The 27,584-nt window shown below is 45.0% G+C and overlaps 2 protein-coding genes across 4 annotated transcripts in view; both read right to left on the reverse strand.

Annotated features, from left to right (window-relative positions):
• Positions 1–11,362, reverse strand: part of Pgcka1 (PDCD10 and GCKIII kinases associated 1) — an 80,863-nt gene extending 69,501 nt beyond the window's left edge. The window contains exon 1 of one of the 3 annotated variants that reach the window (XM_075943477.1): positions 11,233–11,362. The gene's annotated coding sequence lies outside the window, so the exon portion shown is untranslated. The remainder of the gene's footprint in view (positions 1–11,232) is intronic. The other 2 variants (XM_075943472.1, XM_075943475.1) reach the window with 2 other exon arrangements.
• Positions 11,363–14,245: 2,883 nt separating this feature from the next.
• The window catches only part of Nwd2 (NACHT and WD repeat domain containing 2), a 151,182-nt gene continuing 137,843 nt past the window's right edge, over positions 14,246–27,584 (reverse strand). The window contains exons 5-7 of the mRNA XM_075943478.1: positions 25,758–25,902; positions 21,912–22,501; positions 14,246–19,459 (exon numbers count right to left, since the gene is read on the reverse strand). Coding sequence (XP_075799593.1) covers positions 15,524–19,459; positions 21,912–22,501; positions 25,758–25,902 — 4,671 coding nt within the window. The 3' untranslated portion in view covers positions 14,246–15,523. The remainder of the gene's footprint in view (positions 19,460–21,911; positions 22,502–25,757; positions 25,903–27,584) is intronic.

Here is a 27,584-nt window from a genome sequence, read left to right on the forward strand (position 1 = left end):
CACCCCTCCCTGTTCTCTTTGTGAGGAAGGGCTGGACTCTCCTGTCATTTTCCTCTTGACCATACTCAGCCTGGATGTGAGGTTATTTGAGAAACGTGCAGTAATTTTACTGAGAACAAAGTGTTGCATTTGTGAAAAAAACAATCAGCTTTTTAAAAAGGCAAACCTGCAACTGACCAGGGAGAAGGTGTGTCGACTTGGTGGCCTATCAACTCTACACTTTGTTTCGTAGCCCTCCAATGTTGTGGTGCATTATATGGGTTTACATATTAAGTACCAAAGGCATTTCAGCCCACAGCTCACACAAGGTCAGCAATAGCAGAAACAAAAACTGGTCTGACGGTGCTTATATTAAAATCCATACACGCATATAAACATGAGCGGGTAATTCAGTCTAAAGACTCCAGCAGATGGCAACATTAAAACAATGGAAATCTTTAGGATATGGAAAATATTCGCTTGAAATAAACGAATACAACACTGGAAACAGGCTCAGCACATTTGTAAAGCCGGTGCAGCGGGCACGAGAGAGTTTCCGAAAGACGGTGGCCCATTTAGGTGATGAGCGCCAGATGCTAGGTGGAACTAAACAGAGACAAAAGTGCTCTGGTTAGCTTCAGGGGAGGAGGAGAAAAGAGCTGGGCCCTAGAGGTGAGAGAGCAAACACAGTCCTTACAGACCTGGCAAAGTCCCAAAACTCATCCTCCCTCCGCTAACTGTGCTGTCTAAAGAGGTGGCCCGAGCTGCTTTCTGGGAGAAGCTCTGTGTCTGTGGATGGTGACCTAGCAGCATCCACTTGCCTGAGCTCCTCGGTATGAGGGTTGATGCTCTGACACACAGTTGTGGACCACAGTCAGAACAGCTGGGCTGGGCTTCTGTGAGTAAAACACCGAATCCTGAAACGCACAGTGGAAAAGGGCCCTGAAAGTCAGAGGAGATCAGCATTCAGCTGTAGGAGACCCCTCCGACTACCAACAAATTACAAGTGTGTCTTAATCAGCAATGTCATTTCCTTTAGGGAGAACAGAGAATTTTATATGCTGCAGGGAAGTGTACCTACCTATGGATGGACACACCTTTTCCTCCAAAGTCCATTTCCCCTTTTCCCGGGGTAACTAATGAGGAGATTGTCTCTAACTAACCCTTTATTGTGTCCAACACACACACACACACACACACACACACACACACACACACACACACACGAGAGACAGAGAGAGAGAGAGAGAGAGAGAGAGAGAGAGAGAGAGAGAGAGAGAGAGAGAGAATTTGAACTCTACTGGGAGCCATATGTATAGGCACAAGACAGGTGGAATCTTGGTGGTTCCTGAACTGTAGTCTTGCTTCCTGGCTCTGAAGCCTCTTTGGTTCCATGAGCATCTTATACCGTCTTAAGTAGTATACCCACTCTGAGCTGAGCTCATCATTTTCTGGAGGAGAAAAATAAGTTAATTTACTTGACAGTCTAATAAAAGCCAAGTATTCCCAGACACTGGAAATTCTGAGAGGAGACTGAGCTCACAGCAGAAAGAACTAGACTCCAGGTCAATGTACATGGGTTATGGTATTGAGTCTGGGCTTACATACAGTTAGCCAAACCATTAATTCTAGTGAGCCTGTTTCCTTGTCTTTGAGTTGGGGAATATTGAACCAAATGGACTCTAAAGCCCTGCTGGACTGAGCATTCTAGAATGAGATCTGGGCTCAGAAGAGAGCACAGTTTTGGGGGAGAGAGTGAAAAAGTTTCCGTCGCAGAAGTGGAGAGTGGGTTTATTTTCTGCTGAATCTATTTTCTGATTACCAAACGACAGGTAAGAACTGCAGAGTCCAGAGTGCAGAAATGACTCGTGTAGACTTTGAACGCTCCTATGACCCCCATTCTTATCTGTTTGGAATTTATTCTTCCTGATATTTTCTGTGAAGTGATCCCATAATCATTCATTGATTAAAATAAAACAAATTTATCTTCAACAAAAGTTCTATAATTCAAGACTATATCCTGGACCTTCCACCATGCTATTGCATGGGCATCTGTTCATTTTCAGTCAGTACAGGGCATCACCCGGCACCTAAAATTTTTTTTTTATCTAACTGACACTTTATGTGATGGTTTGTTTCTGAATTCAACAAAGCTCCCTGTATACGCAGGTCATAGTTCAACCGTGACACCTCCTCTTTTGCTTTTCAATCAACGACCACACCCTGTAATCTCACCTTGTATCACAGGAGCCCACTTCTTGCCTCTATTCAACTAGAAAACCAACAATGTTGTGTGTGTGTGTGTGTGTGTGTGTGTGTGTGTGTGTGTGTGTGCATGGAGGCCAGAGGACAACCCTGAGTGTCATTCCTCAGGTGCCATCGATCTAGTTTTTGAGATAAGGTCTCTCAGTGGCCTGGAAGTCACCGAGTACGCTATAGGCTGGCTGACCAGTGAGTCCCAGGGATCTGTCCGTCTCTACCTTCTCACCACTGGGATTGCAAGTGCAGGGCACCACATCCTACCTTTTTGTTTCTTTTAAGTGGGCTATGGGACTTGAACTCATGTCCTTGTGCTTGTAAGACAGGCGCCTGGGCCATCAATCACCCCAATCTCATCAGTGTTGCACCAGATCTCTTCTCTCCCTAAGTTTTTTCTGCCTTCCCCTTTCTTACACTCCAGCCATTTGCATATCTTACTACACCACAGTTTAAAACCCTCACGGCGTCTTACTGACCAATACTGTCTCATTACCCAGAATGTGTTTCGAGAGAAGCAGGCACAGGCAGTCTGGGATTTTGGGGTGTGTTTGTAACCTACACTTTAGGATGAAGATTAAATTACATCCTCTGGAGATGGCTAGGATGAATGGTACCAGAGGGCTGTGCCCCAGAGGTGGCTTGGACGCCTTCACCGCTTATCTCCGATCAGCACAAAGGACTTTATGAATTAGAAGCGGATGTGAGAAGTTGTTTTGCTGTGGTGAAGTGAGCACGGCCCCCGGTTGGCAGCAGTGTGGGGCTGTTCCCACACCTTCTTTGTGCTGGCTTAGGAGCTGTGTCTCTCAGTACTTATTTCTGGAAAAGGCCCCCGTGAGAGTGAGTCTCTAGTTCCAAGGACTTTTGCTGCTGCTTAAACTCTTGGGTAAGTTCAACCCCCTCATCAAGAGGGGTCCCATTTGTTCCCAAATGAACCTTCCACATGCCCTGCTAGTGGAGAAATAAAAAAGGCAGGAGGGAATTCATGAGTGCTCAGAACACGGTGCATGTCTGTGTTCATTCTTACTCATATACTCCATGTTAGAATAAGGCTGAACGGAATCCAAGACCAAGTGCTCAGGCCAGAAGAAGGAGATTTTCCCTACCACACAACCCCAAAGCCCAGAACATCCACCACCACCAACGAAGAACTCTGAAAGCTTGGATGACTGCAGAGGTCAGTACCTGTTTTACAAGGCCAGGCTCCTAGGGTGCTGTCATGTTTCCTGGACCCATCTGCCGGGAGCCTTCTGAAGGCATTCTATGCACTCCCAGCTCTGGTGCTTGTCCCTAGTGAGATTCTGCTTATTCTTCCCTTTTCTGCTCAACAGCCCTCTTCTCTGCTCCTGCCTCTCCTCAGAGACCTCACTCTGCTCCTTTCATGCCCCGTGGCTTTCTTCCTCAGGTCATCACCCCAGCATGTGCTATCATATGTTTGTAAGGTTATGGACTGCTTTTGCCTGCAATGAGACTGTCTGGGTCCATGTTAACCACCTTTATATTCCTAACACTTGGCATAGGCTTGCTCAATGAAAATTAACCAACCAACCAACCAAACAAACAAACAAAATATTTAGTTTTATTCAGTAATACCAGCAAAATAACCAATAGTCAAGCAAAGAAGCAAAACGAAAAACGCAAACTGCTTTTTATGGTGCTAGGTTTACCAACTTGGAATGCACCCTCCACAGCAAGAATACAATGATATTCTTCTTAAAAACCCAACCAAACTAAAACATGAAAATATATAAACACCAAAAGCCAGACCATGTCCATCTCTTTTAAATGTTATAAATGCCCTTTTGTTGTGAAAGCCCTTTATGGAAACGAGGATCAGAGGTCACTTTCTCATCCTCCTGAGTTGTCCCACGTTGCCATTTTCTTTAGTCTTTACACTTGGCATAGATCACACTGCAGCAAAATCGGGCTGGCTTTCTCAAGAAACTTCTTCACTTCCTCACACTAGAGCCTTGGCACACACACAGATGCAAACATGGCGTCATTACTAGCAGCATTTAAAAACTATCCCTGGACAGGTATTTGAGTAGGAAATTTTATGATAAGATAATATACGTTGTTAGAAATACAGGGAAGTCCCTTGTGTTCGACCTTGAAAGTTCCTGCTATTTCACGGTGTGGCTTTACCAAGAGGTGAAAAAGAGGTGAACTGAGACGCACCCCAGTTCGACAGCCTTCCCATTCTTCCCTTCCATCCTGGACTCAAAACGTGCTGATGGTCTAAAGGCCTCATGGGATTCCAGGAAACCGAGGTCCCTGAAGCTAAGGGTCAGAAACATCAAGCATGGCCTTGTTGTATCTGACCCTTGCTAGGAAGGAGTAACCCTGGTGCTATATAGGTTGGGAGGCAAGACGAGGACAATTGGCCGAGATTGCTGAAGCCCCACAACAAACAGCAGGCAGGATCCTTCCTTCAGTGCAGTCTTTTCTGGGACAGCCAGTCACAGATACTCTTCTGAGACTCAAGCAAGAACCGAGGTGGAGCAAATGCTTAGTGATAGGAGAAAGTGCAACCCCACGTTCTCCATTTTCTTTCCAAGGGCTCACAGAAGGGAGGGGACAGGAATGAGCAGAGGGAGGCAAAGGGGACAACACACCTATCACGCACAACACAGCGCCCTGTGCGGTGTGACTGAGATGGTTCCTGACAGGAGGTGATGTGTGTTCTGCACAGACACATCCGTCCTTGGTGGCCCTGCGAAGTGGGAAATCCACCAGCGTTGGTCTATCCGGCTCACACTGGGATTTAGGGGTGGTATCTGTCGAGTGTCTCAATTTGGTAACTTCACCCTCCAAAGCTACTTGGCTTTTTTTTTTTAATCACATAAAATCAACACCCCCTTTGCCACTATTAAGTCCTGGAATGGAGACAGGGTATGATTACAACAACCATGCAGCTCGCTCCGCCCCAGTGACCTGTGACTTTTCTGCCTTCCAGTTTGAAGGTGCACCACCCCAGAGCCACCACTTAGGCCTTGGCTTTGGTAGCAAGAGACCTTTCCCCTCTCGAGACTGTAAGCATCTCACAAGGCAAAACCTGCCCTCAGACCTCCACTGGTGGCCTGGAGTGGGCTTGGCCTGGGCTGTGGCAGATCCCTGAAGCTTTTATTCTCTCTACACTAAGAACACTTGGCTTCCTTCACCAAAACCAAATCTTAGTGCCGACCGTAAAACCTGCCCTGTCAAGTTTCAAGGAGAACAGAGATAAATTGTATTCCGTGAACCAAATCTTGACTGTCTGGTCAATTATTTCTGTTTTATGATTCTCTTTAGAAGTGACTAGAGCATTAAATGCGTCTTGTGACATGCCAGGTGGTTAGCAAACCAGGATTCAAATTGAGGTCACCTTAGTTTTAAAGGTGAATTCTCTCAGCTACCCCACCTTGCCCATCGGAGGTGGAAATCAACCACGCAGTCATTCTAGGAAGGGTCTGCTCTCAAGCACCAGTTCAGAGCACAGTGGTTTTGGGTTAGAGACCTGAATTCTAGCCCCAGGCTTGTGTTGATCCTTGAATCTTTCCCTTACCTGTTTTGGTGTTTTGCCTACAATACCTAAAGTGGGAAGGGTTGGGGCCCCTGAATACCCCTTCTAGTCTTGATTCTATCACCTGTGGGCATTCTTGAAGCCTTGGTATAGCTACTTAAGAAAGACTTCAAGGTCAGGGGTCTGATGGCATAGTTTGTCACGCTTTTAATCCCAGCGCTCAGGAGACAGAGGCAGGTGGACTTCTGTGAGTTCCAGGCCACCCTGATCTGCACGGCAAGTTTCAGGTCAGCCAGGGATATACAGTGAGAGCTTCTTTCAAGTATAAATAAGTAAATAAATAAAAGAAACAAGACTTCAAATCAAAGATGATGTGAGGAAATTTGAGATAATAATGGAAGCAATTCTTTTCAACTTTGTACTTCTCCTGGCTCCCCATCCTCATTTTCTGCTAAGCTTCTTGGCTAAATGCAAGCGTCTGATTTCTCCCAAGTCCTAGTCTTGGCTGTCTCAGTAGAATGTATGCACATACATATAAACCATATATATCTGCTCTATGCATGCAGCCATATCTGATCTTTTCTTTAAGCCCATAACCGTTCTTAAGGATTTTTAGCATAATACTCTGAGCTATGAGATACTGTGGGGCCTTCCACCGGGGCAGAAAACAGAGGGAGTGTTGTCTGATGATTTCCAGTTAGGCCTAGAACCCAAGGCCTATCCACCACGTGGCAGCTGTGTCCTTTGCCTGACCCTGACTGACGTGTCTGGCTCTTGGCTTCCTTACCTGTAAAGAAGGAATTCTACCTTAGCTACAGGCACCGGAAGTTGGTGGGTTATGAATAGTGTGCTTGATAAGGCAGGCTTTGAAAAGGGCCACAAGGGTCCATCTGTCCTTGAATCCAAGGGACTTTTTTTTTTAATGTGACTTTATAACTTCTCCCATTAAGAAGTGTGGTCTATTTCTCCATCCCCTGAATTAGAAGTGGCCCCCTGACTTGTTAAAAGCACATACGTTGAAAAAAATGAGTTGATTCAACTGAGCCTCGGCCTCAAAGGGCCTTGCTTCCCTCTTCCTCCTGAAGCCATGGAGAGACACAGGTGGGCAGTCTGTGAACCACTGAGCTCAGCCTCAGGTGCTCCCCAGGTGACTCAGTGGACAATCAGCTGAAACCCAGAGGCAGTACCGTCTGGTGAGCACGGACACACGAAAGAGCTTGGACAAGACTCACCCAGCTGAAGTCAGCCCAAACTGCTGACCTCCAGGGTCATAAACTCCACAAGCAGTGGTTATTTTAGTGGTTATTTTATGTTTGTTACCAACATGGGTTAATAATTCTGGGGTCATTTGTTACACAGCAACAGATAACAAATGCTGTAGATACGAGCAGTTTTTCAATAAACATAGGCTAATTATACCTCAGGGCAAAGGTTAATTGAAAATGGGATTTTGGTACCCTCAAATTTATGCTGGTTAGTCATTGGTTAGTCATGACTGTAGCAGAAAGAACTAAGAACCAAGACTTAAATTCTGGATTTAGCGGGCAGCTGTATGAATGTCTATAGCATCTTTAGACAAGCTCTTGTTCTCCTTTCGTTTTTCCTCAACTAAAAATTATTTAGAACAAGTGACTCTTTTTCTTTTTTTCAAAAACACTTTACTAAAAGGCAGTTCTGAAATCTGATATAATAACAAGAGCTAATCATCTTATTATTTGATAGTTTAATCACAGACAAACTTCCCTGAATTCTTTGCTGGTTCGGTTCACAGTGGGCTGTGACTAAAATATCTCACTGTTATCACAATGGCCACACACTGAACCCCCGGGGTGGAGTCTCTCTGTGGACTGTGAACCCAAATAGCTAAGCTCATCCGAGATCGGCGAGGAACCAACCTTGTAGCACGCCAATGATTTACAGGTGGAAGGCCGCGTTTGTTCGTTCATTTCTGGGTTGCTGCACATGTTTGGGAGAAGCGATAATTGCTGGCAGTGTAGTCATTTAAACAAGAAGGATACTGTGTTATAGCTCTAGCCAAAGTTTTGCCTTGACTGCACATGAATGACCAGTTTAGGCACTCAGTCGTTAGATGGGCTAGGGGTGGCGTGGAGAACAACTAGATGAAAAGAAATCTCAGCGTTCTTTGCTGTCGCAGTCTTCTCTGTGGCTAGTGAACAGCAAATTAAAAAAAAAGTACACTGATACAAATTGTGTGCACCTGAGAGTCAGCTTCTAAGAGGACTCCCCTCTCCAGTACAAGATGTTTTTTGCATAGACCATTAATACTCTTCCAAACACAGGCTGTTTTTTTGCTTCGTGACACAGAGAAGGCCATGTTCAGGCCAACTTGGGCATTAAACGAGCCAGAGTCAGGAGACGTTCATGCCAGCAGGAGTTTAAGGTACACGAGAGAGGGTCTCCGTGAGACCACAGCTTATCTTCACTTCTGCCTTAACACTTCAAAGGTTACATAAGGAAGCAATAAGTTGCTAAAAATATGAACACCATAATCTCATTAAACCCTCTTTCTGCGATGGGAAACAAGCTATGTGAAGCTCAAGGTAACTGTGCCTGTCAGGAGGAGTACGGTATTGAAACAGGGCTTATGTTTACCATCCTGGGGTGGGGGACTTATTTGGATGGTGTGCAAGCTAACATCGAAGACAAGAGTCACTGAAACTGTCTTACAGTTAAGATTGTAGGCACCTAAATAGCTTCTCCATTGCGTCTCTTCTCTGCTCTTCTGTGAATTCGGGTAGCGGCTGCCCTCGGCCATGTTTGTAGATTCTCTCATTCCATCCTTCTCTCTGCAGCCAGAGTAAACTTTCAAGAACAGATATGTGCCTTGCTTCAAACTCTTCAAAGGTTTGTCCCAAGATGAGATTCTTGAGGCAGCAGCTGTCTGCGTCCCTAGCACCCTGCCTACTGCCCGGAGTCAGTGGTTCACACATGTGTGTGGTCTCTAAGGGCAGGTCAGAGTTCCCTGGATTTTAGAGAGACACCTGCATGCTGACTAGCACTCATTGCTCATGGTAAAGTTTCAGACACCGTATTAACTAAGCTGCAACCATGGAACTAAGGTCACCATATCTGATCTTGGTTAGCATTCACTGCAACTCAGTAATGTCTAGGGCTTCCAACAACACTGGATCATAGTTTAAGCTATTTAATTATCTGCTTCGGAATGTATATTTATAGCTCATCGCTTTAAGTATGTTTCAAGACAGGGTCATTTTGATGGTCTACAATTTTTCTGAAGGTTCCAATCTCTGTGGGACCATAGCATTATGGGGGGAGAAACACGAGAAGACGAACGATTTGATTTTCAGTTTGCTTTCTTTAGTAGTATTTGGAAATAGCCAGAGTAAAAAAAGGTTTTGGCTAGGGCCCAGCATGGCTCTGAGGTCAAGAGCGGGCACTAAAATGACCATGACTGGGCCCCTGCCCCATCTGACCTGCACACAGGGATTTCTCCATGTCTGTCCTCCCCTAGGATAACCCAGTCAGCTCTTGCCAGTTCTTCTTTTCTGAATTATTTAGGGAGACTATCTAACTAGACAATCACTCTAAAGATGAAATCAGAAACAAAATAGGGTCTTTAAGCACCAACCCGACAGAGCCCAAAGATTGAGGGTCCCTGGGAAACGGTATAATTTGGAACATGTGAGACACTGTTTAGGGAGAGGAAGCTAGCTCCGAGGTTAGTATAGAGTTATTAGAAAACTGGGGTCCTTTCCAAGATGTCCAGGCAATGAGCTCCCGGGGCACCTCTCCTCCAGGCAGTTCTGAGTGGAAAGGGGTCGGCCCCGCTTTGTGCCTGCGCTGAGGACTGGGTCCTGAGGACAGCTTAGTTTCTGAGAAGGGCTGCATCGGAAGTGAGGAGCTCCTTCCATTTTTAGGAAAGAGTACATGCTCAAGCGATAAGCAAGTTTTTGTTTCGTTTTAAATTCCAGGTGCGTAAAATCTCTTTGGAATGTAGTGAACACGGGCCGCACTTAAATTCTGACATTATTCAATATCAAACTCTTCACTAACAATGAGGTTTTGGGGACACGAAAAGTTTATTTGTCGAATAAGTGAAGGAACAGGATCACAAGGTGGGCAGAAAGGGTGAGCATCAGAAATGAACCACAAGTCTCGGTCCTGGATGTCACCAATTTCTCCTCGGTGAGCCTCGGAGCTGGCTGTTTATTGAGTTTTCACACTCTGGAGAAACACAAGCAATCCAGCCCTCTCCTTAGGGAGCTCCTTATCGTTGTTCATAGAGACATGGATTTTTACCTAAGGGGCTTGTGCGGTGTATCAGGGAAACTGGTGCTTAGATGTAGAGGGCTAATGTATCCTTCTTAAAATAGTATTAACTGGGAAATTGTATGGAAGGAAAAACTTCAGCAAATATAGAACGTACCACCTCTAGAAACAACTACTCTCATTTCTTTTCCCATCTACTTTACAGGTTTTTCTTTTCTCCAGCAATTATTCTTCACTATATCTACGTTACAACCACCGAAAGCATCCATCCCCAAGGTACGACCACCACAACGTTCGCATTAAACAGTGGCAGGGAGACACAAACACCATTTCTTTTCATCTGAAGCGTCTCCCCAAACACCCACTTCCTCTACATTCATTGCGCAAGTCTCTATACCACGATGGAAAAGAAAACGTTCTGAGTCACTGGAGATGGGGTTATTTTGTTTTGCTTTTAAGGTTAATTACGGTCCCGGGAGAGATAAAAGCCCTGCTCATATCTGTCCCGTATCCCTGGGAAATACTTCATTGGCGATTTTTATGAAAATGGCACTTCATCAAGATTCTCCAGGCCACGGAGACCCAGGTGACCGACCTGGGAGACGCTTGCCTATTAAATATTTACAGCGTGCGACCATTTAACCGTTTGCATCTGGCGCCCACTCTCCTAGACCCAGGCTCTTGCGGAGCACCGCACTGTCGCCTCCCCTCCAAGCACCCTCGCCATCTCCTTAGACCCCACCCCAGAACCCAAGGGCACTTCAAAGAAAGGGCGCGCGGGGCAAGGGCGCACGGGGCGGGGGTGGGTGGGTGGAGGACAGTCAAATGTTCTTTCCCGATTTATTTCTTAAAAGTCCCACATGCTTATATTATATATGGTGAACCCCCAACACAGGCAGATGGGAAAATCTCTTGCAATCTGTCCAGTTTAAGTTCCCAGGCACGGCTGAGAGTTCATGAATTGGGAGTTTAAAAATAAACCATTTTACACAACCAGCACGGGTGCCTTTATTTTGGGGACCTGAACCATGTCGTCCGCCTCTCTTCCCGCGCCTTGATTGAATTCCGTGACTTTCCCTGAACTCATCAAACCCTGGGTTGCCTCGTCTCCTTTCTCCCCGCGTCCCTCCAAGAGAAGGGGAACCGAGAAGTAAGAGCGACCGAGTAACGAAGCGGGGACTCCGGCTCAGGACCAAACCTCCTCCCCCGACGCAGAGCCCAGTGCTGGCCGGGGTGCTACTTACCTGCGGCGGGGCGGCGTCTCCAGGGTCGGGGCGCCCATGGCTTCGCGGGCCTCGGGCGTCCGCGCTGGGACACGCGAGTGGGTCAGTGCCTCCCGGAGCCCTCCGCGCTGCTGCAGCCGGGCCGCGGTCATTGGGCCGGTGCGTCACGTGGGCGGGCAGCGGGCGAGCCTCCCAGCCCCGGGTAACCCTTTACCTGCGCCCGGCAGGCAGCGCAGGCTGCAGAGACTAGGGGACGTCCCGTGATCCAGGCTTGAGTGAGGGGTCAGCGAAGCAACCGGCGTTAGCTGCCAGATCGAGCGCGCACTGCTTGTAGCCTGCCTAATGGCTAGACAAACAGCCCGGACGCCGCTGCGACGGTCATTCCCAGGGGCTACCCGCTTGCCTGTGTCCTAAAGGCTATCCTGGGAGGAGTGGAAGAAGAACCCCAGTTCCAGACCCTTTCCCTTGGGATATCAGGATGTGCGACGCTCCAATCAAACGCACGGAGCTTTACCTGTGATGGGTGGAGAATCGGTGGCTTAATCCTGAAATTCGGTTTAAGTTTTGGGTCTTCTTTCCACCTGGCCCAGAAGCTGTGGAGTTTGCCGGAAAAATGTGTTGAGCAACTGCGCCATCTAGCTTACTCGTTTTCCTCTCCATGTTCCACCGCTTGCAGGGAGAGGGGATAAAACGCGATGCTGAAGGAGGAACTGGGCAGACCTCCCAAAGACCTAAGACCCTTGGTTTCCCAGTGTTTGCATTTGAGATGCCCTCTGCCTTCACAGGCATTTTCTACTGTCTGTGGGAGAACATTTAATGGTTTTTTTTTTGGGGGGGGCATTCTAATACTAAAATAGTTGTGCACTTTTAAATGGTAGATGGATGACTGAATTTATACGTTGTTAAATGTTATTTGTTTGATTTGAAGAAAAATATTCTAGTCACAGTAAGTGACACTCAGGTTAAATTTCCAACCTTGTCAGAAATTTTCGTGGGATACTGGTCCATTTATAAATGTATTAGACTATTCTAATAAAAAAAAGACTTTGGAATTTGTCTTGGGTTTTTGAGTCAGTGGGGAGAAACTTTGAGGTTCACTCCAGCCAGAAAGAAATGAGGGTAAGGAACTTGATAATGTATTTAGTTTTCTTTTAAACGTTGGATTTTGAGGTTTTGAGAGTATGTTGAGAACTACATACATGGTTTCATCTGATTATAGTATACATTGCTGATGATTTCTGATACTGCTATGTTTAAATATATCCTTTTCGTTGGTGTGTATAGGAATTCTCAGATGTGTGTGTGTGTGTGTGTGTGTGTGTGTAACACGGTATCTCAGAAGGTTCTCTTAAGTCTTTCTCACTCACCTTGGAATTTATGAGTGGTTCTAGTCCTTGACAACCATCTTTCCATGCTCCAGCCACAAGAAGTTGTGTGTCCTTTCAGATGTATGCAAAGAACTTATTTTCTCCCTGTTTTCTTGTTGCGTCTGAAATTCTAGCAGGCAAGAGCTATTTTATTTACCTCTGTGTTCTTGGTGAAATTTGTGATTAGGTAAATATTTGCCAATTGAATTCATCAACTATCTCCATATACTGGAGAAAAGGAAAAAATAAATCACAAAACAAACTCAGGCATTTCTGGTAATTTCCAGTGACCTTTAACAAACTAACTGAATCTCACACCTGCAAATTAGTAAATATCTTAGAAGTTACTGTCAAAGTGACTACTGGGTATCAACTTCTTTATTTTGATGTGCTTTTAAAAAGTTACCAAAGATGTGGTGATCCACTGGAGTCACATCCACAGTCCTTTATGTCTAAACATATATATATATATATAATGCATATTATATAATAAATAATATATTATTACTCCTATAAATGTGGAGTAGTAATATCAAACTCACAAGGCTAAGGTGTTAGGTGACATGGCTTTGTGCCTGGAAACTCCCGGAACAATCCTAGCGTACCTTTGGTAAATTTGAATAATTACTGGTACTTGAGGTCTTCTACTTCTGGCCAACCTCAGCGGTGAAACACTAAACAGCACTCAAACCTAAGTAGCTCATCTTTTATTCATACAAACGATACATACACAAGACTGTATATTGTTTGAACACTGAAATAATTTTCTAGTGTAACAACTCTGTAACAAAATTTGACTAAATGTAACATTTATGAAAATATAAATCTCTGATTGGGTAATTCATCCCAACGATACAAAGTTTACATAAAAACATTCAATATGAGCTATCAGTTGCAAACAGGTTAGGAAAAATCATTCAGGCCACTTGATGTACTCTATTGGCTTTTACACAGGACACCCACACACTACACTTAATCCATCTAGGCATTTAATTCTTAGAAATGTATGGCATGGAGGATCAACCGATAATGACAGCAATAAGAATGTGTTGGCTGAAGAGCTAATAATATGGACTCCAGATGATGGGTATATGGATCTTAGCCCTCCCTGGGCTTCCACCTACTGGCTGGTCGCTACACCAGGAGGGACACACTGAAGCAAGTGTTTCCCCATGCGTAGGCTGTTGATATCCAAGTGATGCCTTCAAACACTTGCATGTTAAATCCTTTCACAGGGGAAAAACAATTGACTTGGATTCTCTGTGGGTTTAGATCATTTTCGTTTTCCTGTTGTGTCGGTCACAGCTGTGACATCTTTCTCATATTCCTCCCAGAATCCCCACCAGGCGTACAGGCTGTAGCAGAACCCATCACCTCCTTTATTTTGCAGTCCACAGAAACAATTCAGTGGTGGGGTTAAGGATCAGGCTACTTATCCTGATCCGTAGGTTAAGGTGCATGATGAATTCGTAGCAGAGCTGGGATGAAAATAAGCCGGTTCCTTGTTTGCTGTTCTGATTTAAGCAGCTTCCACTTTCAAAGAAAATCAAACCAGCCACCGCTGGTGACTCCCTTCAAAGTTCTTTCACAACATGCCATGTGGAGGACATGGAAGGAAGAACATCACTTTCACTTTCTGAGACACATTTCTTTTCAAATTGGTAAGGTTGTTTTTTTTTTTTTTTTTTAAAATATACCATTTCAGAGTTTCTGCTTTGAAATGGCAAGACTAGGAAAGTCCTCCTGTCTGGAAGTGGAGCGGATAAAGAAGCATACATACAGTAATAGAAGTAAGAAAGTGATTACAAACAGGGCTGAGAAGAGCCTTTGGACACCCTTAAGATGTATGGACTGTTTTAGCACAGAGACAGGCATATTCAGTATGTCCCAGGGTATTTGGTCGTTTATCTGCACGTCACACAGGAGAGAGGACGGATGAGAGTAAGGCAATGTCATCAGTAGTTCAGAGATGGCGGGTTTCAAAAGCTTGCTTTCTAGTAAGAGATACTGCAGGGGTGTGGGAAGTAACTTGGGTTTCCCAGCAGCTGACTGAAGAGCACAGACTCTTGCCAGTACAATGAAAGAAATGAGCAGGTGTTTCAGCCAAGTTTGTGATGCCCTTTCTGTAATTCTTTACGCTCAGCACAAAAAAAAAAAAAAAAACGTATCTCAGGAAAAGGTGTGAAAAGATTGCGGTTTCTTATCAAGTGGGTTCTCTTGCAATCCAAGACAGAAACAGTTTAAAAATGATATATTCCATTACACAGAAACCTGGGCATGCAGTCGTTGTGTGTTCTAGTAAAGACTGACTCCCCATGTTCAATAGCCCTATAATAGTGGTAGTTAGATATTGTTCCTGTCTGTTCGCCATCACTCATTTTTATGTGGCGACTTGGGAAACTGGAACACATCTGGACATCTTTCTTACACACGTTTGCACCGTTAGACCTCTTGTGTGCAGACGAGGGTTACACAGTTGTCAGGAGTGAGAAACGTAAAGAGAGATTAAGGCCTCAGTTTGCTATGACGCCACCATGCAGAGCCAGAGAGCTCCCTGCTCTCACGACTCCAGCTGGCTTCTGTGGAACTGATTCCAGTCCAACAGCTCTGGTTTCTCTCCTCTGCATCAGTGTAGTGAATTGTGCTAATTCTTATTACACAGCAAATTTAAAAAACTTGATCCTCTCTCTTCTAGGTAAAATGGCCATTTTACTAATACATAGAGACGTTCTCTATTTGCTCAATACATTTGGACTGAAAGATGGCACCCAAGTTGAGTCTCATAGTTCTGTTCTTCTCTGAGGGTATTAGTACTTGAGAGTTCCAGATCTTCCCTGCTTTTAAGAAATAAGCAGCTTATCATTTATGATGCAGAAGACATACTTCGCTTTTTTTTCCTGTTGTTTGTGGATTATGTATTTCAGTTGAGCAGGATAAACATTACATCAGTTATCTGGCGTATAACTGTGGCCTCGGGATTCTAGGGCAGCACACACCCGGTCGTAACACGAGTTGTGTTTCTTGGAGGGTGTTGCCTCATTGGACTCTGAGGAGTCACTCACTGTGATGGGGCTGTCTCTTGCAAAGACCTCAGTGGACTCTCTCCAGAGGCAGTCCACAGACACTTTGAAGGAGTAGCTGCTCGACTTTGGCCGGGATGTCTGTGTTGCATTGTTGAAGATCTGCCTGCTGTTGGAGGTGGCAATTTTGATTTTAAGCGCGGCATCTACGCGGTCCACAACCGTGTATATTCCTATACTCCCATCGTCGAAGCCAACAATGATGTTCAGGTGTCTCTGAGAGAGTGCCAGGAAAGTTGGTGTTTTGTAAAGGGAGCAAGCACCGATGTTTTTGCCATCAGCCAGTCTCATTACGATTAAGCTAGATACAGCATCATTTTCCTCTTCCTCCTCTTCCCCATTCCGGAAACAAATATATACCAGGTAGCGACCATCTCGAGAGAGTCTCTGCCTCCAAATGGTCCCAGAGGCGTGAACCACCCTCAATTTTCCACTGTGTAAATCTAGCACATTGATATTTTCATCTCCCCGGGATATAATGCCTAGCTTCCCATTGGGAGAAATTTCAAAATCCTCCAGGTTTTTCAAGAAGTTGCTTGGAAGCTGCACACGTCGACAGATCACTTCGTCGGTCAGACTCCAGATGTTTACCGTCTCAGCCGATGTGATAAACACGATAATGTCAGGGCAGTCGGGGATCAACTTAAAATTCACAATGGTGATCCCATCCTCGCAGCAAAATTTCTTGGTGATGCTCCCTGTCCAAAGACTGACTGCCAGCACTTTGCTTTTCGTCATTCCTACCACGAAGGTGTTTGCAGAGGTGATAAAGGCGTTTTGCAATGTGGTCAAGATGTTGCAGACCCTGTGGCCCGTGGCCAGTCTCCAAACCCTGGAGGCATTTTCCTCACAGAGAGAGACCACAAACTGGTCATTATGTGTAATCAGCAGCTGAGATATCCTCTGCCCGTTGATTCGGAAGAGGTTTTCCCCGCTGCTGGTATGCCAGACGTATTGGCTGCTTTTGTCGTCCGATGTCACCATTATGTCTCCAGCGGATGTTAACACACAATGTTCAACTATGCCTTCATGCTTAAATACTGCTTCGATGAACCCGCTGCTGAAGTTCCACTTGTGGACGCGGTCCGAGCCATCCAGAGAGTAGATGATTTCCCCTCTGGTAGGCAACACCAGACTCTGGATGGGCTTTCCTGTTTTATCTATGTTGGACATAGCTGTGATTATGTCTATATCCCAAATGGAAAGAACCCCGCTGGTGGACAAAGACAGGAGCATATTGTGGTGACTAGATTTTACCAGCTTAACTATGGTACCTGAGATTTCCTGCAGGCTTGCCATGCACTGGCCTGTGTCCCGCCTCCAGAAGAACACGGCTGGCGTACTCTCCATCGTGGCAATGATACAGTCTCCATTTTTGGAGAGCACGGCGGATATAAATCTCTCATTGTGCCTGGCCCTGAACTTCTCAGCTACCTTCCACAGGCCAGTGTCCAAGAGTTCAATGCTCAGCGCTTTACAGATCAGAATTGCACTCTGGTCCTCCGAAAGTTCGATGCTCACCACCTCGCTATCTTCTTTTCGGCAGTCAAAGTCTTCCGTCAGCTGGGGGTTGGATATGTCCTCTGTATTCCAGACAGAGAGGCTCCCCTCACTGTCCACCATGACCATCTCTTGAGCTGTGTCCAGGATGAGGAGAAACTTTACAAAGCCGCCTGAAAATTCTGACGTCACGGTGCATAACTTTTCTCCACTCCCTAAGTGGAAAATGGTGGTATTGTTGAGGTACTGACCACAGAAAGCATACACCCCATCGAGAGAGCACTGGACACAGGTCACTTCATACCAGCAGTGGAACTGGTAAAGGGGCCATCCGTACAGCAGATCGATGACGGTGACATCTTTGCTGGCTTCCAGCCACGCAAGGGCATGCTTGACAGAGAGTGTGAATCCGTTGATGTAGGTGGAGCCGCTCCCGTGCTTGGTCCCTTTGATTTCCACCTCAGACAGAAGGCAGGAATTGACATTGTCATAAATCAGCAAGGTGTTGTTTGTTGTAGCAACCACGAGGTACTTCTCGTCACCCGTGAGCTTCATGCCCAAGATGACAGACTGGGCTGTGGTGATTTGCCTGAGTAGCTGGCGAGTTTCTACATCCCATGTGCTGATGGAGCCATTTTCTAATGCCGTGAGAACCGTGCTGGGATTACAGGTGGGCAGAATCTCCGTGACGTGCAGGTGACTGGCTGCTAAGGGGAGGCGCTCGGGGCTGTATGTCACATCCATGGATGAATGAAGAGGAACAATGGAGCAGTATTTGGGTCCATCTTTGTCACATTCTAAAAGAAGATGTCTAAGTTTGGGCAGGGAACTCACAACAGGCAGCAGCCTTTGCTGAAGCTCCGCTGAAAGGGAACCTGGGAAGGTGATGACCTTATTTCTGATGCCACGGAGCGTGCTGGCTAAGAACTTCAGCTCTTTCTCTTGGGAGTAGTTGTAGGCCAGTTCTATGTCCGCAAGCACTTTGTCGAACTGGCCAATTTTGATCATGGTGTAAAGCCAGCTGAAGTTCATGATGATTCCATAAAGCAGGTCATCCGTTTTCCCACACCTCGTCAGATGATACAGGAGCTCAGACATTTTCCGGTGGTTGACGAAAAAGATGTCAGGCTCTAGTGGGTTACACTGGAAAACCCAGGGCTGGTCCGGGGCCTGCCTGTCAAAGGATGCTTGTTCCATGAAGTGTTTTTCTTCCTCGAGCAGGCTTCTGTTCTCTAAGTCAAGGCAGCCATTCAAGTAGGGGTCTTCCAGGCAGAACGCTTTCCTCCTGCCTCCCGACCACACGCCTAGGAAGTAATCAGCCAGGATCGTGTGCATCTCGCGAAGGTTTCTGTCCTCCTGAAGATACAGCTTCTGAGCTATGAGCTGCAGGTGTCTGTTGGCCCAGACTAAGAGTGTGACGTTCTTCACGTGCCTTTCTATTAAGTATCCATTGAGACCCTCCTTGAGCCTTGCAATGTACAGGTAAGGTACTCTCAGGGGATTGCTGGGTCTGGAGTTCTCATTGAGTTCATTCATAACGCTGTTGTCTAGAGCTAACACGTCCTCCAGTTCCATTTCGCTCAAACCCATTTTGGCCATGGTGATGTAACCCAGAGCTCTGGAGACCAGCTTTTGACCACACTTCTTCTCCAAGGACCAGAATAACTGCTCTATACTTTCATGGACAGTCACACAGAGGGAAGATTCATCTACATCCTTGTGAGACCTCCAATGTCTCACCTCCCTGAAAGTCAGGTTCACGAACATGGGCAGAGTGCATTTGGAGAATGCATTGTTTACATAAATCTGCTGGCCTGATGTGACCTTCCTTTTGACCCTCAGCAGCTGGTGTTTGAGGACCTGGCTGCACATCTTTCTGTCCCGGGGAATCAGCTCAATGTAGCTGTCTTCTTCGTGGATAAGGCACCTTAGTTTCTGCAGGATTCCATGTTTATTGGGCAGAGTGGAGAGGACGATCCGCACGAACCGGGGAAGGTGAGCAGGCAGCCACCAGAGCTTCCTCGCGTCGTCACTCTCCGAGAGCTGCTCTAGGGCATCAAATATGATCACCAGGGGTCTCTGCAGTGAGGACTCATTCAACAGGTTGATAAATAAGTCACGAAGGTCATGGATCTTCTTAGGATAGTTTTGAACCAGACACCTGTAGTTGACTGCCAGCTGTTCACAAACACTTAGAAGGAGTGTCCTCAGATCAATACTCATGTCTGTCGTCCCTAGAAATCTCACGATGACAACCGGGTCAGCATCTGGCCCTGTGTCTTCATGTAGCCAGCCATAAGCCTAAAACATATAAGCAAAGTTTAGAATAGGGCTGTGCCCTTACACCACAGTAATCAAAGAAGATCCTCCCCTAGAGCTCAGACTAAAAACAGCCCTGATCCAAGAAAGGCCCAGACCATCTGGGAAGGCCAAATGCTGCCATAAAGCTCCTGTGCAGATCTGCAGGCGGGACTCACAGGCAGTAAAATCGTAAATTTCTTCTCTGTAAGGAAATGTTTGTTCGAATTCTAAAAGCTACAGAGTATTCAATAATCATGAATCTGGACACACCGTCTGATCATTTTTTCATCTAACTTTGGATAGCTGTTAGCACACAGTATATACTTAGCGTTTGTTTTAGTGGCTGACTTAAGTAATGGTTTATAAATTACATTGAGTGAATGTTTCCATTAATTGAGAATATATAATTCCATACATGGATGACCAATTTCTAGTTAATTATAACATAATAAAATATTGACCATCAATATAGTATGCTAAATGGACTCTTTTGTAACTGATGGGTATTTATCATAAAAATCTGTATAATTTGAGACTAGCGAGGTGGCTCACAGTTAATATTATATTAGCATCCATATCGATTGGCTCACAACCACCTATAACTCCAGCTCCAGGAGACCGTCACCCTCTTCTAGCCTCTGAGGGTATTTGTGCTCAAGATCACATACTCCCCCCCACCCCCCGACACATGCACAATACACATAATTAAAAATAAGAATAAATCTTTACAAACAGCCACAGAATTCTGGTTCTATGAGGTTAATTAATGGCTGTGCTTTCTGGTGTTCCACTATGTAGACAGGTAGCCATTGCTGCATTTGTTGTCTCTGAAGGGTGCAAGGATGGACAGAGATAATTTATAGATCTATAATCTTATAGACAGAGATTTAATAGGAGGGGAAACTGAAGCCCAGGCTAAATCACTGAGTTGCTTCAAGTTGAGTAGTCATTAGAAGCACAATCAAAGTAGAGGCCCTGTCTGCTTCCATCCCACATGTTCTTCCATCTTCCCCTCTCCCCATCCCCTACTTCCTTCTAGAGCTCGGGGAGAAAAGTATATAGGGACCACATAAATTTAGTATTGTTTTTTTGGCTGGAAAGTCAAAGCTGAGAAGGAATCGGATCAAGTACAAAACATCCCTCCAGAGAGCAGTTTTAGAGACATAAAGCTTTTCAGCCATTCTATTATCATGAAGACTCTTCAGGAAAAAAGGGCACTAGTCTATAAATTCTATGACTTATTATAGATAGATTTTTCCTATAAATTAGGAAACTTAAATCTTTGAGATAGTTCAGATTAAGAAAAAAGTAAAATTTAAGATTCATGGATCCAGAGACTTCAGTAGAGGCCTCCAAGTACCCTGTGAAGTCAGTGGACACGGTCATCTGTGGCCTGGTGACATCTGAGAGACATGAGGCTAAGTGACAGGCTAGCTAACAACTCTGATGGAGAAGTGAAACAGAGCCATTATTTGGGGCTGGATCTGTGGGTCTAGAGTTCTGAGGGCAGAAGAGTACCTGGATATTTCTCATGAGCCCAACGTGAAGTCCTGAGAAGTGGGAGATGGTAAGACTGGAAACTTTCCTCATCCCAGGCCGTGCCTGAGGGGTGTGCTGGGCTGCGGAGAGGATCTTATCTAAAGACTCTGGAAGTTTGTTATCAAAAGTCTAGGAAGTGAGAAAGCAAGAAGCAAGAGAAGGATGCGCTGCCCTGCTCTTAGCTGCAGTGTGAGATGAAGGATGTTGGGGTGCAGGAGGAGAAGAAGCTTCTGGAAATGATGGGCAGGAAGAGAGCAGACGGCAGGAGGCTTTTCATGCTTATTCAGAGAAAAGTTCAGTGCTCACAGCATCATGGGGGTCCTGTAAGAACTCCCCAGTTTCTTGTCTTCCTATATCAACTACACTATGGTTCAGTAGGGATTATAAATGTGGTTGAAGCTAGGAAAGGAGGGAGAAAAAGTGCTAGGTCTATAAAGATATCTGTGTTCCCATGCCCACAGTGAGGGGCTTAACTGAGGCAGGTCTCAGAAGAAGGAGAAAAATAAGGACCAAAGTGTTAATTAGCACTGAGACTAGACACTCTTACTGTTGAACTAACACTGACTTAGTGGCTAGAGAAAAGAGAAGGCTAGTTTTTGCCTGACAGGGATGAGAAGTGTTTTGAAGAATTGGTTGCCCCTTTCATCCAAGTAAGGTAGATGAGTTGCAATACTGAGTGACCAAAGAAAGTGGTTTTATAGTTATATCCCATGCATCTTGTTCTCACAGAATAGCCGTTAGACCAGCAAAAAAGAAACACAGACATATCCATCCCCAAAAGCCTAGTTTTAATTCAGATAGTAAACATAGAAAAAAAAAATAAAAGTGGAATTTGATCGTTATCATTTTCCTCCCAACGAATAATATCTCTACAAAAATAGGGAGGAAAGAGTAGATTGTTTATTTATTTTACCTTTTTTGCTACTTCAGCTAGCAGGAGAGTCTTCCCAGTGCATGGTCCACCATACACAACCAGAGGGTTGATGTGCCCGGTCTTGCTTGGCAGGACGTATTTATGTAAGATGTTTAGCGATTCGCATTTGTATTCATAGAAGGAGGCATATGTTTTACATAGCGAAGAGTGCTGAAGAATCTCATCGTATAGCGTATCAGTCTCTGTGTCAAAATTCTGCTGCACTGTGGCCTGAATTATGTCAATCATGTCTTCGTAAAACTGCTTACCAAGGCCTTCTATGTAATGATTTTCTATCTCCTGGGAATAGCCCAGTTTCATGTCACAATGAGTGACCGACGTGTATACTCTCAGGTTGGAGGATGCCACGATGGTAGGAATAAATTCATCCCTGAGCTTTATCAGCTTCTCCTGAGCTTCTGGGTCGCGGATGATTCTGGGCTCCGTTCCAGTTATGTCCATGTATTTCCCCATCTCTGGGATTTTCACAAAGCGCTCGATGTTCGCAATCTTCCTGATGTAGCACACACACTTCTTCAGGAACGCCGGAGTTTGCTTGCCCAGAGCAAAGTCAAACTCATCCTCGATAGCTGAAAGAAGTTAAGACGAGGATTATTGCCTTGAACCAAGGAGCCATGCGCATGCCCTCATTCCCAGCATGCCGCTGTTAGTCACTCTGGGGAGGTGATTTTGCTTATAGTTTTGTAGTGATGCAACCTGTGGAGTGATTTCCAAGTTCACATTAGTTTTTTTCCTAAGCAGGTTAAGACCCAGAAGAATTGATTTTTCCATTAAATATTCTATTTTCCACCCAATTGGAAGGAGAAGTTGAACATAGCAGATAAAGCAGGCATGCTGGGTTCATAGTGATGACTTTACATTTTAAATTTAATTTCCATCTCCAACTTTAGCCCTTCTAAATGTGGTAACAGCAGGGTCCCTGTAGGCCAGGAAACAAGGAAGTATTGAGTGACATATAGCTAGGCTTCTGGTTCCTTGCCAGGCCTTCCTTTACAGTGTGGTGCCATCATTTAGTTTAGTTTAAGGTGTGTTATAATACCGTAGGTAGATATGCTGACGTCGAAACAAAAAAGTACATCTTAAAATAAAATACAAGCTAGTGCTGTATGGTGTGCGACCTTACCACAGGCCCCCAAAGAACGGAGCATTTAATTGATTGACTGTGGCCTGAAGGCTCCAAGAGAGAATCAAAATAAATAATTTTCTCACCTCAGCATTTGTGATAGAAACAGAAAGCTGCACAATAGAATTTCTGATATTTATGTACACATATTCCAAACTTTCCTCCCCCCGCCTTCACGGACGCTGTCTTCACTTTTTGTCTTTGCAATTGCTTAAGTGGACTTCACCAGAATGATTCTTAGCTATCGGTGTATTCAGTGGTTGAAGGCCAAGTGCCTTTTGAATTTTTACAAATGGCTTTCGCTCTGTAACTATGAAAGCTTCCTGATACAGTTACCACGTTGGTACATGGTATTGGGAATCTGTGTTCCCAGGCCACAGCATTCAAAACTGTGATCTGAAAGTGCAATTACTGTTGCTTTTCCTCAACAACTCCTTATCACGAATTGTAAAAGGAAGTCCTGTTCTGCATATCTGATGACCTTTACCCAACAGTGTTTGTTTTCTCGAAACCATGACTGCCTTATTCTTTCAGGTCTGGTCTTCCCTTCAGCTTCTGACAATGAGGCTTCTTCTACCTGTTTGTGGAAGGCTACAGACTGTTCTGTAATAAGGAACTGGAGTGTGTGTGTGTGTGAGAGAGAGAGAGAGAGAGAGAGAGAGAGAGAGAGAGAGAGAGAGGGAGGGAGGGAGGGAGGGAGGGAGGGAGGGAGGGAGAGAGAGAGAGAGAGAGAGAGACAGAGAGAGAGAGAGAGAGAGAGAGAGAGAGAGAGAGAGAGAGAGAGAGTTCTCCCCCATTGATAACTAAATAAGAAAATATCTTACCACTGGATCTCATGGACGAATTTCTTCAGCTGAGGCTCCTTCCTCTGAGGACTCTAGCTTGTGTCAAGTGGACACACAAACCACCCAGGACAAAGCATCAGATGCTGTCTGACAACATCCTTAACCAGTAAATCAGTGGAAGCTAAGGGCCTGTTTGTATGTACATTCCCCAAAAGATTCTCCCTGATGGTTGAAAATATATTTGGTCAATGTGAGTGTGTGTGTGTGAGTGTATGTATGCATGTGTGTGTGTGCTATTGTTAATATAAAACTGAGTCCTGACACATTTTCTCCATACCCTCCTCCCCAGCTTCCCCTGTCACCTACTGTTCAGTGTAAAATCTCTCAGAGGGCCACATTCAGATCTGTTGTTGTCCTCCCCAAAACTGACTTTCTTGCTGTTCACCAGAGTTCCTTGCCCGTGTTGAACATTCTAAGAGGCTGCTTGAGGACTTAGAATGTTGTGATTCAGAGCCAAATTACCTTAGAACACCTTTCGCCTTTTTTTTTCTTCCTATCTCTGCATTGATTGGACATCTTTTCAACTATCAGGGAGAATCTTTGCTTTGTACTGGGTGGTTTGTGTGTCCACTCGACACAAGCCAGAGTCCTCAGAGGAAGGAGCCTCATTTGAGGAAATGCCTTCTTGAGATCCAGCTGTAAGGCATTTTTCTCATTTGGTGATAAATGGTGGAGCCCAACCCATGGGGGGTGGTGCCATCCCTGGGCTGCTGGTCCTGGGTTCTAGACGAAGGTGGACTGAGCAAGCCAGGGGAAGCAAGTCAGTAAGCAGTGCCCCTCAATTGCCTCTTCATCTTCTTTCTCTGGGATCCTGGCCTGCTTGAGTTCCTGTGCTGACTTCCTTCAGTGACAAACAGCCATGCTGAGAAATAAGCCTAATAAACCCTCCCTCAACTTGCCTTGGCCATGGTGTTTCATTGCAGCAATAGAAACCCTAACTAAGACATGCCTAGAGCAGGGAATTCCCTGTGGTACTGTAACCTACCTGATATTTCTACCAATGAATTTGAAAATGCCTTGATTTATTACCTCCTTTTGATCTGTAACTCCAAAAGCTTCAGGAAATTGCCACCATGTTACACAGGGTATTTGGAGTAGCCTGAGCATGTTCCCAGGCCATGGTCATTCATTTTTGATTCCAGAATAAACAAACCTCTTCTTCCATTGACCGAGAACTGTGCTTGTGCACTGATGCCCAGTCCATCCCCTCTGAGGGATTCTAACCAGCTGCTCCCACCGCCTGGGATGCTCCACTTAGACAGCCATGATTCTGCGAACGCTGATTCCTTCCATCTTCTATCTCAAACATCGGCTCCTCAGCCCACCCTTTCCACTCCAGGGCTCCAGCATTCCTCCTTGGCTACTTCCTTTTATAACTATGTTTTACTCAAGTTACAGAGTATAATATCTGTAAAGAACTTGCTCACTTATTACTTGACAATCATTTCTTCATCTCACTGCGGTTTGTTTTCAGGAGAACAGTGACTTTCCTCATCCATGGCTGTCTCCCCAGAACACGCCTCAGCGTTGACCAAGATAGGTCCCCACACACATGCTGGGAGACTAAGAGGGATGGGAAGCCTTCCTCCTCCCACTGAGAAACAATGACAGAATCTTGACTGTTACACCCGGACATCTCTGAACTTCCTTCAAAATCACACATGCTAGAGAAGACGACAAGCAAAAAGCAAAGGGTTTCCTGAGAGTTAATGCATCTTCCTGGGATGTGGAAACATTTACCAAACAAACTTTGTTTGGTACCAAATGGGATTAAATTTAAAGAATCCCGAGAGGGAAGCTGCGGATGCTTCCATGTTTCATCTGTTTTTTAATTTACTGAAGCCGCGTGGAAATTACCTGAGAACAGGTACCTCTTAGCCTGGCTGTGCTTCATTTTACCCTGCTCATGGAGCAGCTTCACGGCAGCTTTAAAGATTGTTTTGATTTCGTCTGATATCTCTTGCCATGGCCTCTCGTTTTCAGGACCAGCAGAAGGCTGCATCTAGGAAACATTAAAAGGAGAAGTTAGTCGTGAAATCACAATAGAGAAACCAATGTTTAAGGGCAAAGACTGGATACGCCGGTGCTAGGAGAACCAGTCTCTCAAGTCCTCGCTTCATCCTCCTCTCGTCAATAATCCTGAAGTAAGAAATCATTTTCCTGTTACACGGGAACTCGCCCTGGCTACATGGAGGCAGGACCCAGACGGTGTTTGTGTGCTGGCCTTTCTATGGTTCCTATTGGCTATTTATGTGCCAGGAGTTTGACCTTCATTGCTCCTGGAAATGCTGGAACGTGAGATGTGATAGAAGATGGTTATGTCCCCGAAAATGCCATTCTCAGAAGATAATAGTATCATTCTTACTGGGCTCCAGGTAGCTCTGGAGAGACTGCATTCTTATAAAAAGGGTCAGCCCAGCCTCCGAGGCTCTGTGGCTTCTTGTCTCAACATGTTCTTCTCATGAGCTCCCACTGTGATGATATAGTTAGAAGGGTCCTCATCAGGGGCTCAGGAGATGGAGGTGCCCCCCTTGGACTTTCAAAGCCCCAAATTGCAAGTTAAAGGAAATTAAAGGAAATTCTTTTCCTTAGAGAGCATTCAGAGTTTTATATTTTCATTATAGTAAGGGTAAATGGGAACAAGACAGGTTTTATTGTTTTACTGTAGCTTTCTTTCTTGTGTTTTGACTTTAAATGTCATAAGAATATAATCTTTATAATGTCTTCTGAAGAGAGAAGAAGAGGATTTGTATGCCACCACATGTCTTTTGGTTTTTTGCTACATTGGTTTTTTTTATACTTGGCTAAGAAAGTTGGAGGACAATTTAACAGGAAAAAAATATTTATGTGGTCTCAGAGTATTTAAAAACCTCATTCACACATTTATTTCTTCAACAATAATTACGCATGATTTATGCATAAATTGCTTTGGACATTTTGAGATTGATTTACATTTCCCTGGAGGATCATAGAAATAAATGGAGACAAAGCCAACAATTAATAGTCACATAGGGACAAGTGTCCCCAGACCACCAAGTGAAACAGCTCCTTGGGGTTTCGCCTTTCGTGCTATTTACATTTGCTTCTGTATTCAACCCTGGGATGCTCTGAGTTTACGCTACTAGCTCAATCTAAAACAGCATTATTGCTATAGACATAAGTAATGGCAGTGCGTATATGAGGAAATGGGTGATGCTGACTTGACTTCCTCAGCACGAAGAAGAGATCAGAAGGACGAACACCAGAATGAAGATCCCTGGATGACCTCTCGCTCTTCTCCCAAAGCTGTCTGGGTACCAGCTATATCACCAGCTGCTTGCTTTGGAAGACATATGGATATCAGTCTTTTTAAAATTCCTCTAAACTTTCAAAGGAACAAACAGACTTACTGTGTCCTTCTTGGCCCTTTGCTTAGTTTCAAAGACATGTAATAGATACACTTCAAAGCCAAGTTGGACAGATGAAGATATTGAGGCATAAACCAATTTACTCTATGATTCTACACAAGTCACAAGAACATATATTATTAGGAACGTTAAAGCAAAGACTAAAGAGGCAGCCCTGGAGGAATGCTGCTCCCTGGCTTATGCTCAGCTAGCTTTCGTATAGAGCCTAGGTTCACTGCCTAGGACGGAGCTGCCCGCAATGCACTGAGACCCCATACGTCAGCTAGCAATAAAAACA

Source organism: Microtus pennsylvanicus, chromosome 12, assembly GCF_037038515.1.
Source record: "Microtus pennsylvanicus isolate mMicPen1 chromosome 12, mMicPen1.hap1, whole genome shotgun sequence".
Lineage (NCBI taxonomy): Eukaryota > Metazoa > Chordata > Mammalia > Rodentia > Cricetidae > Microtus > Microtus pennsylvanicus.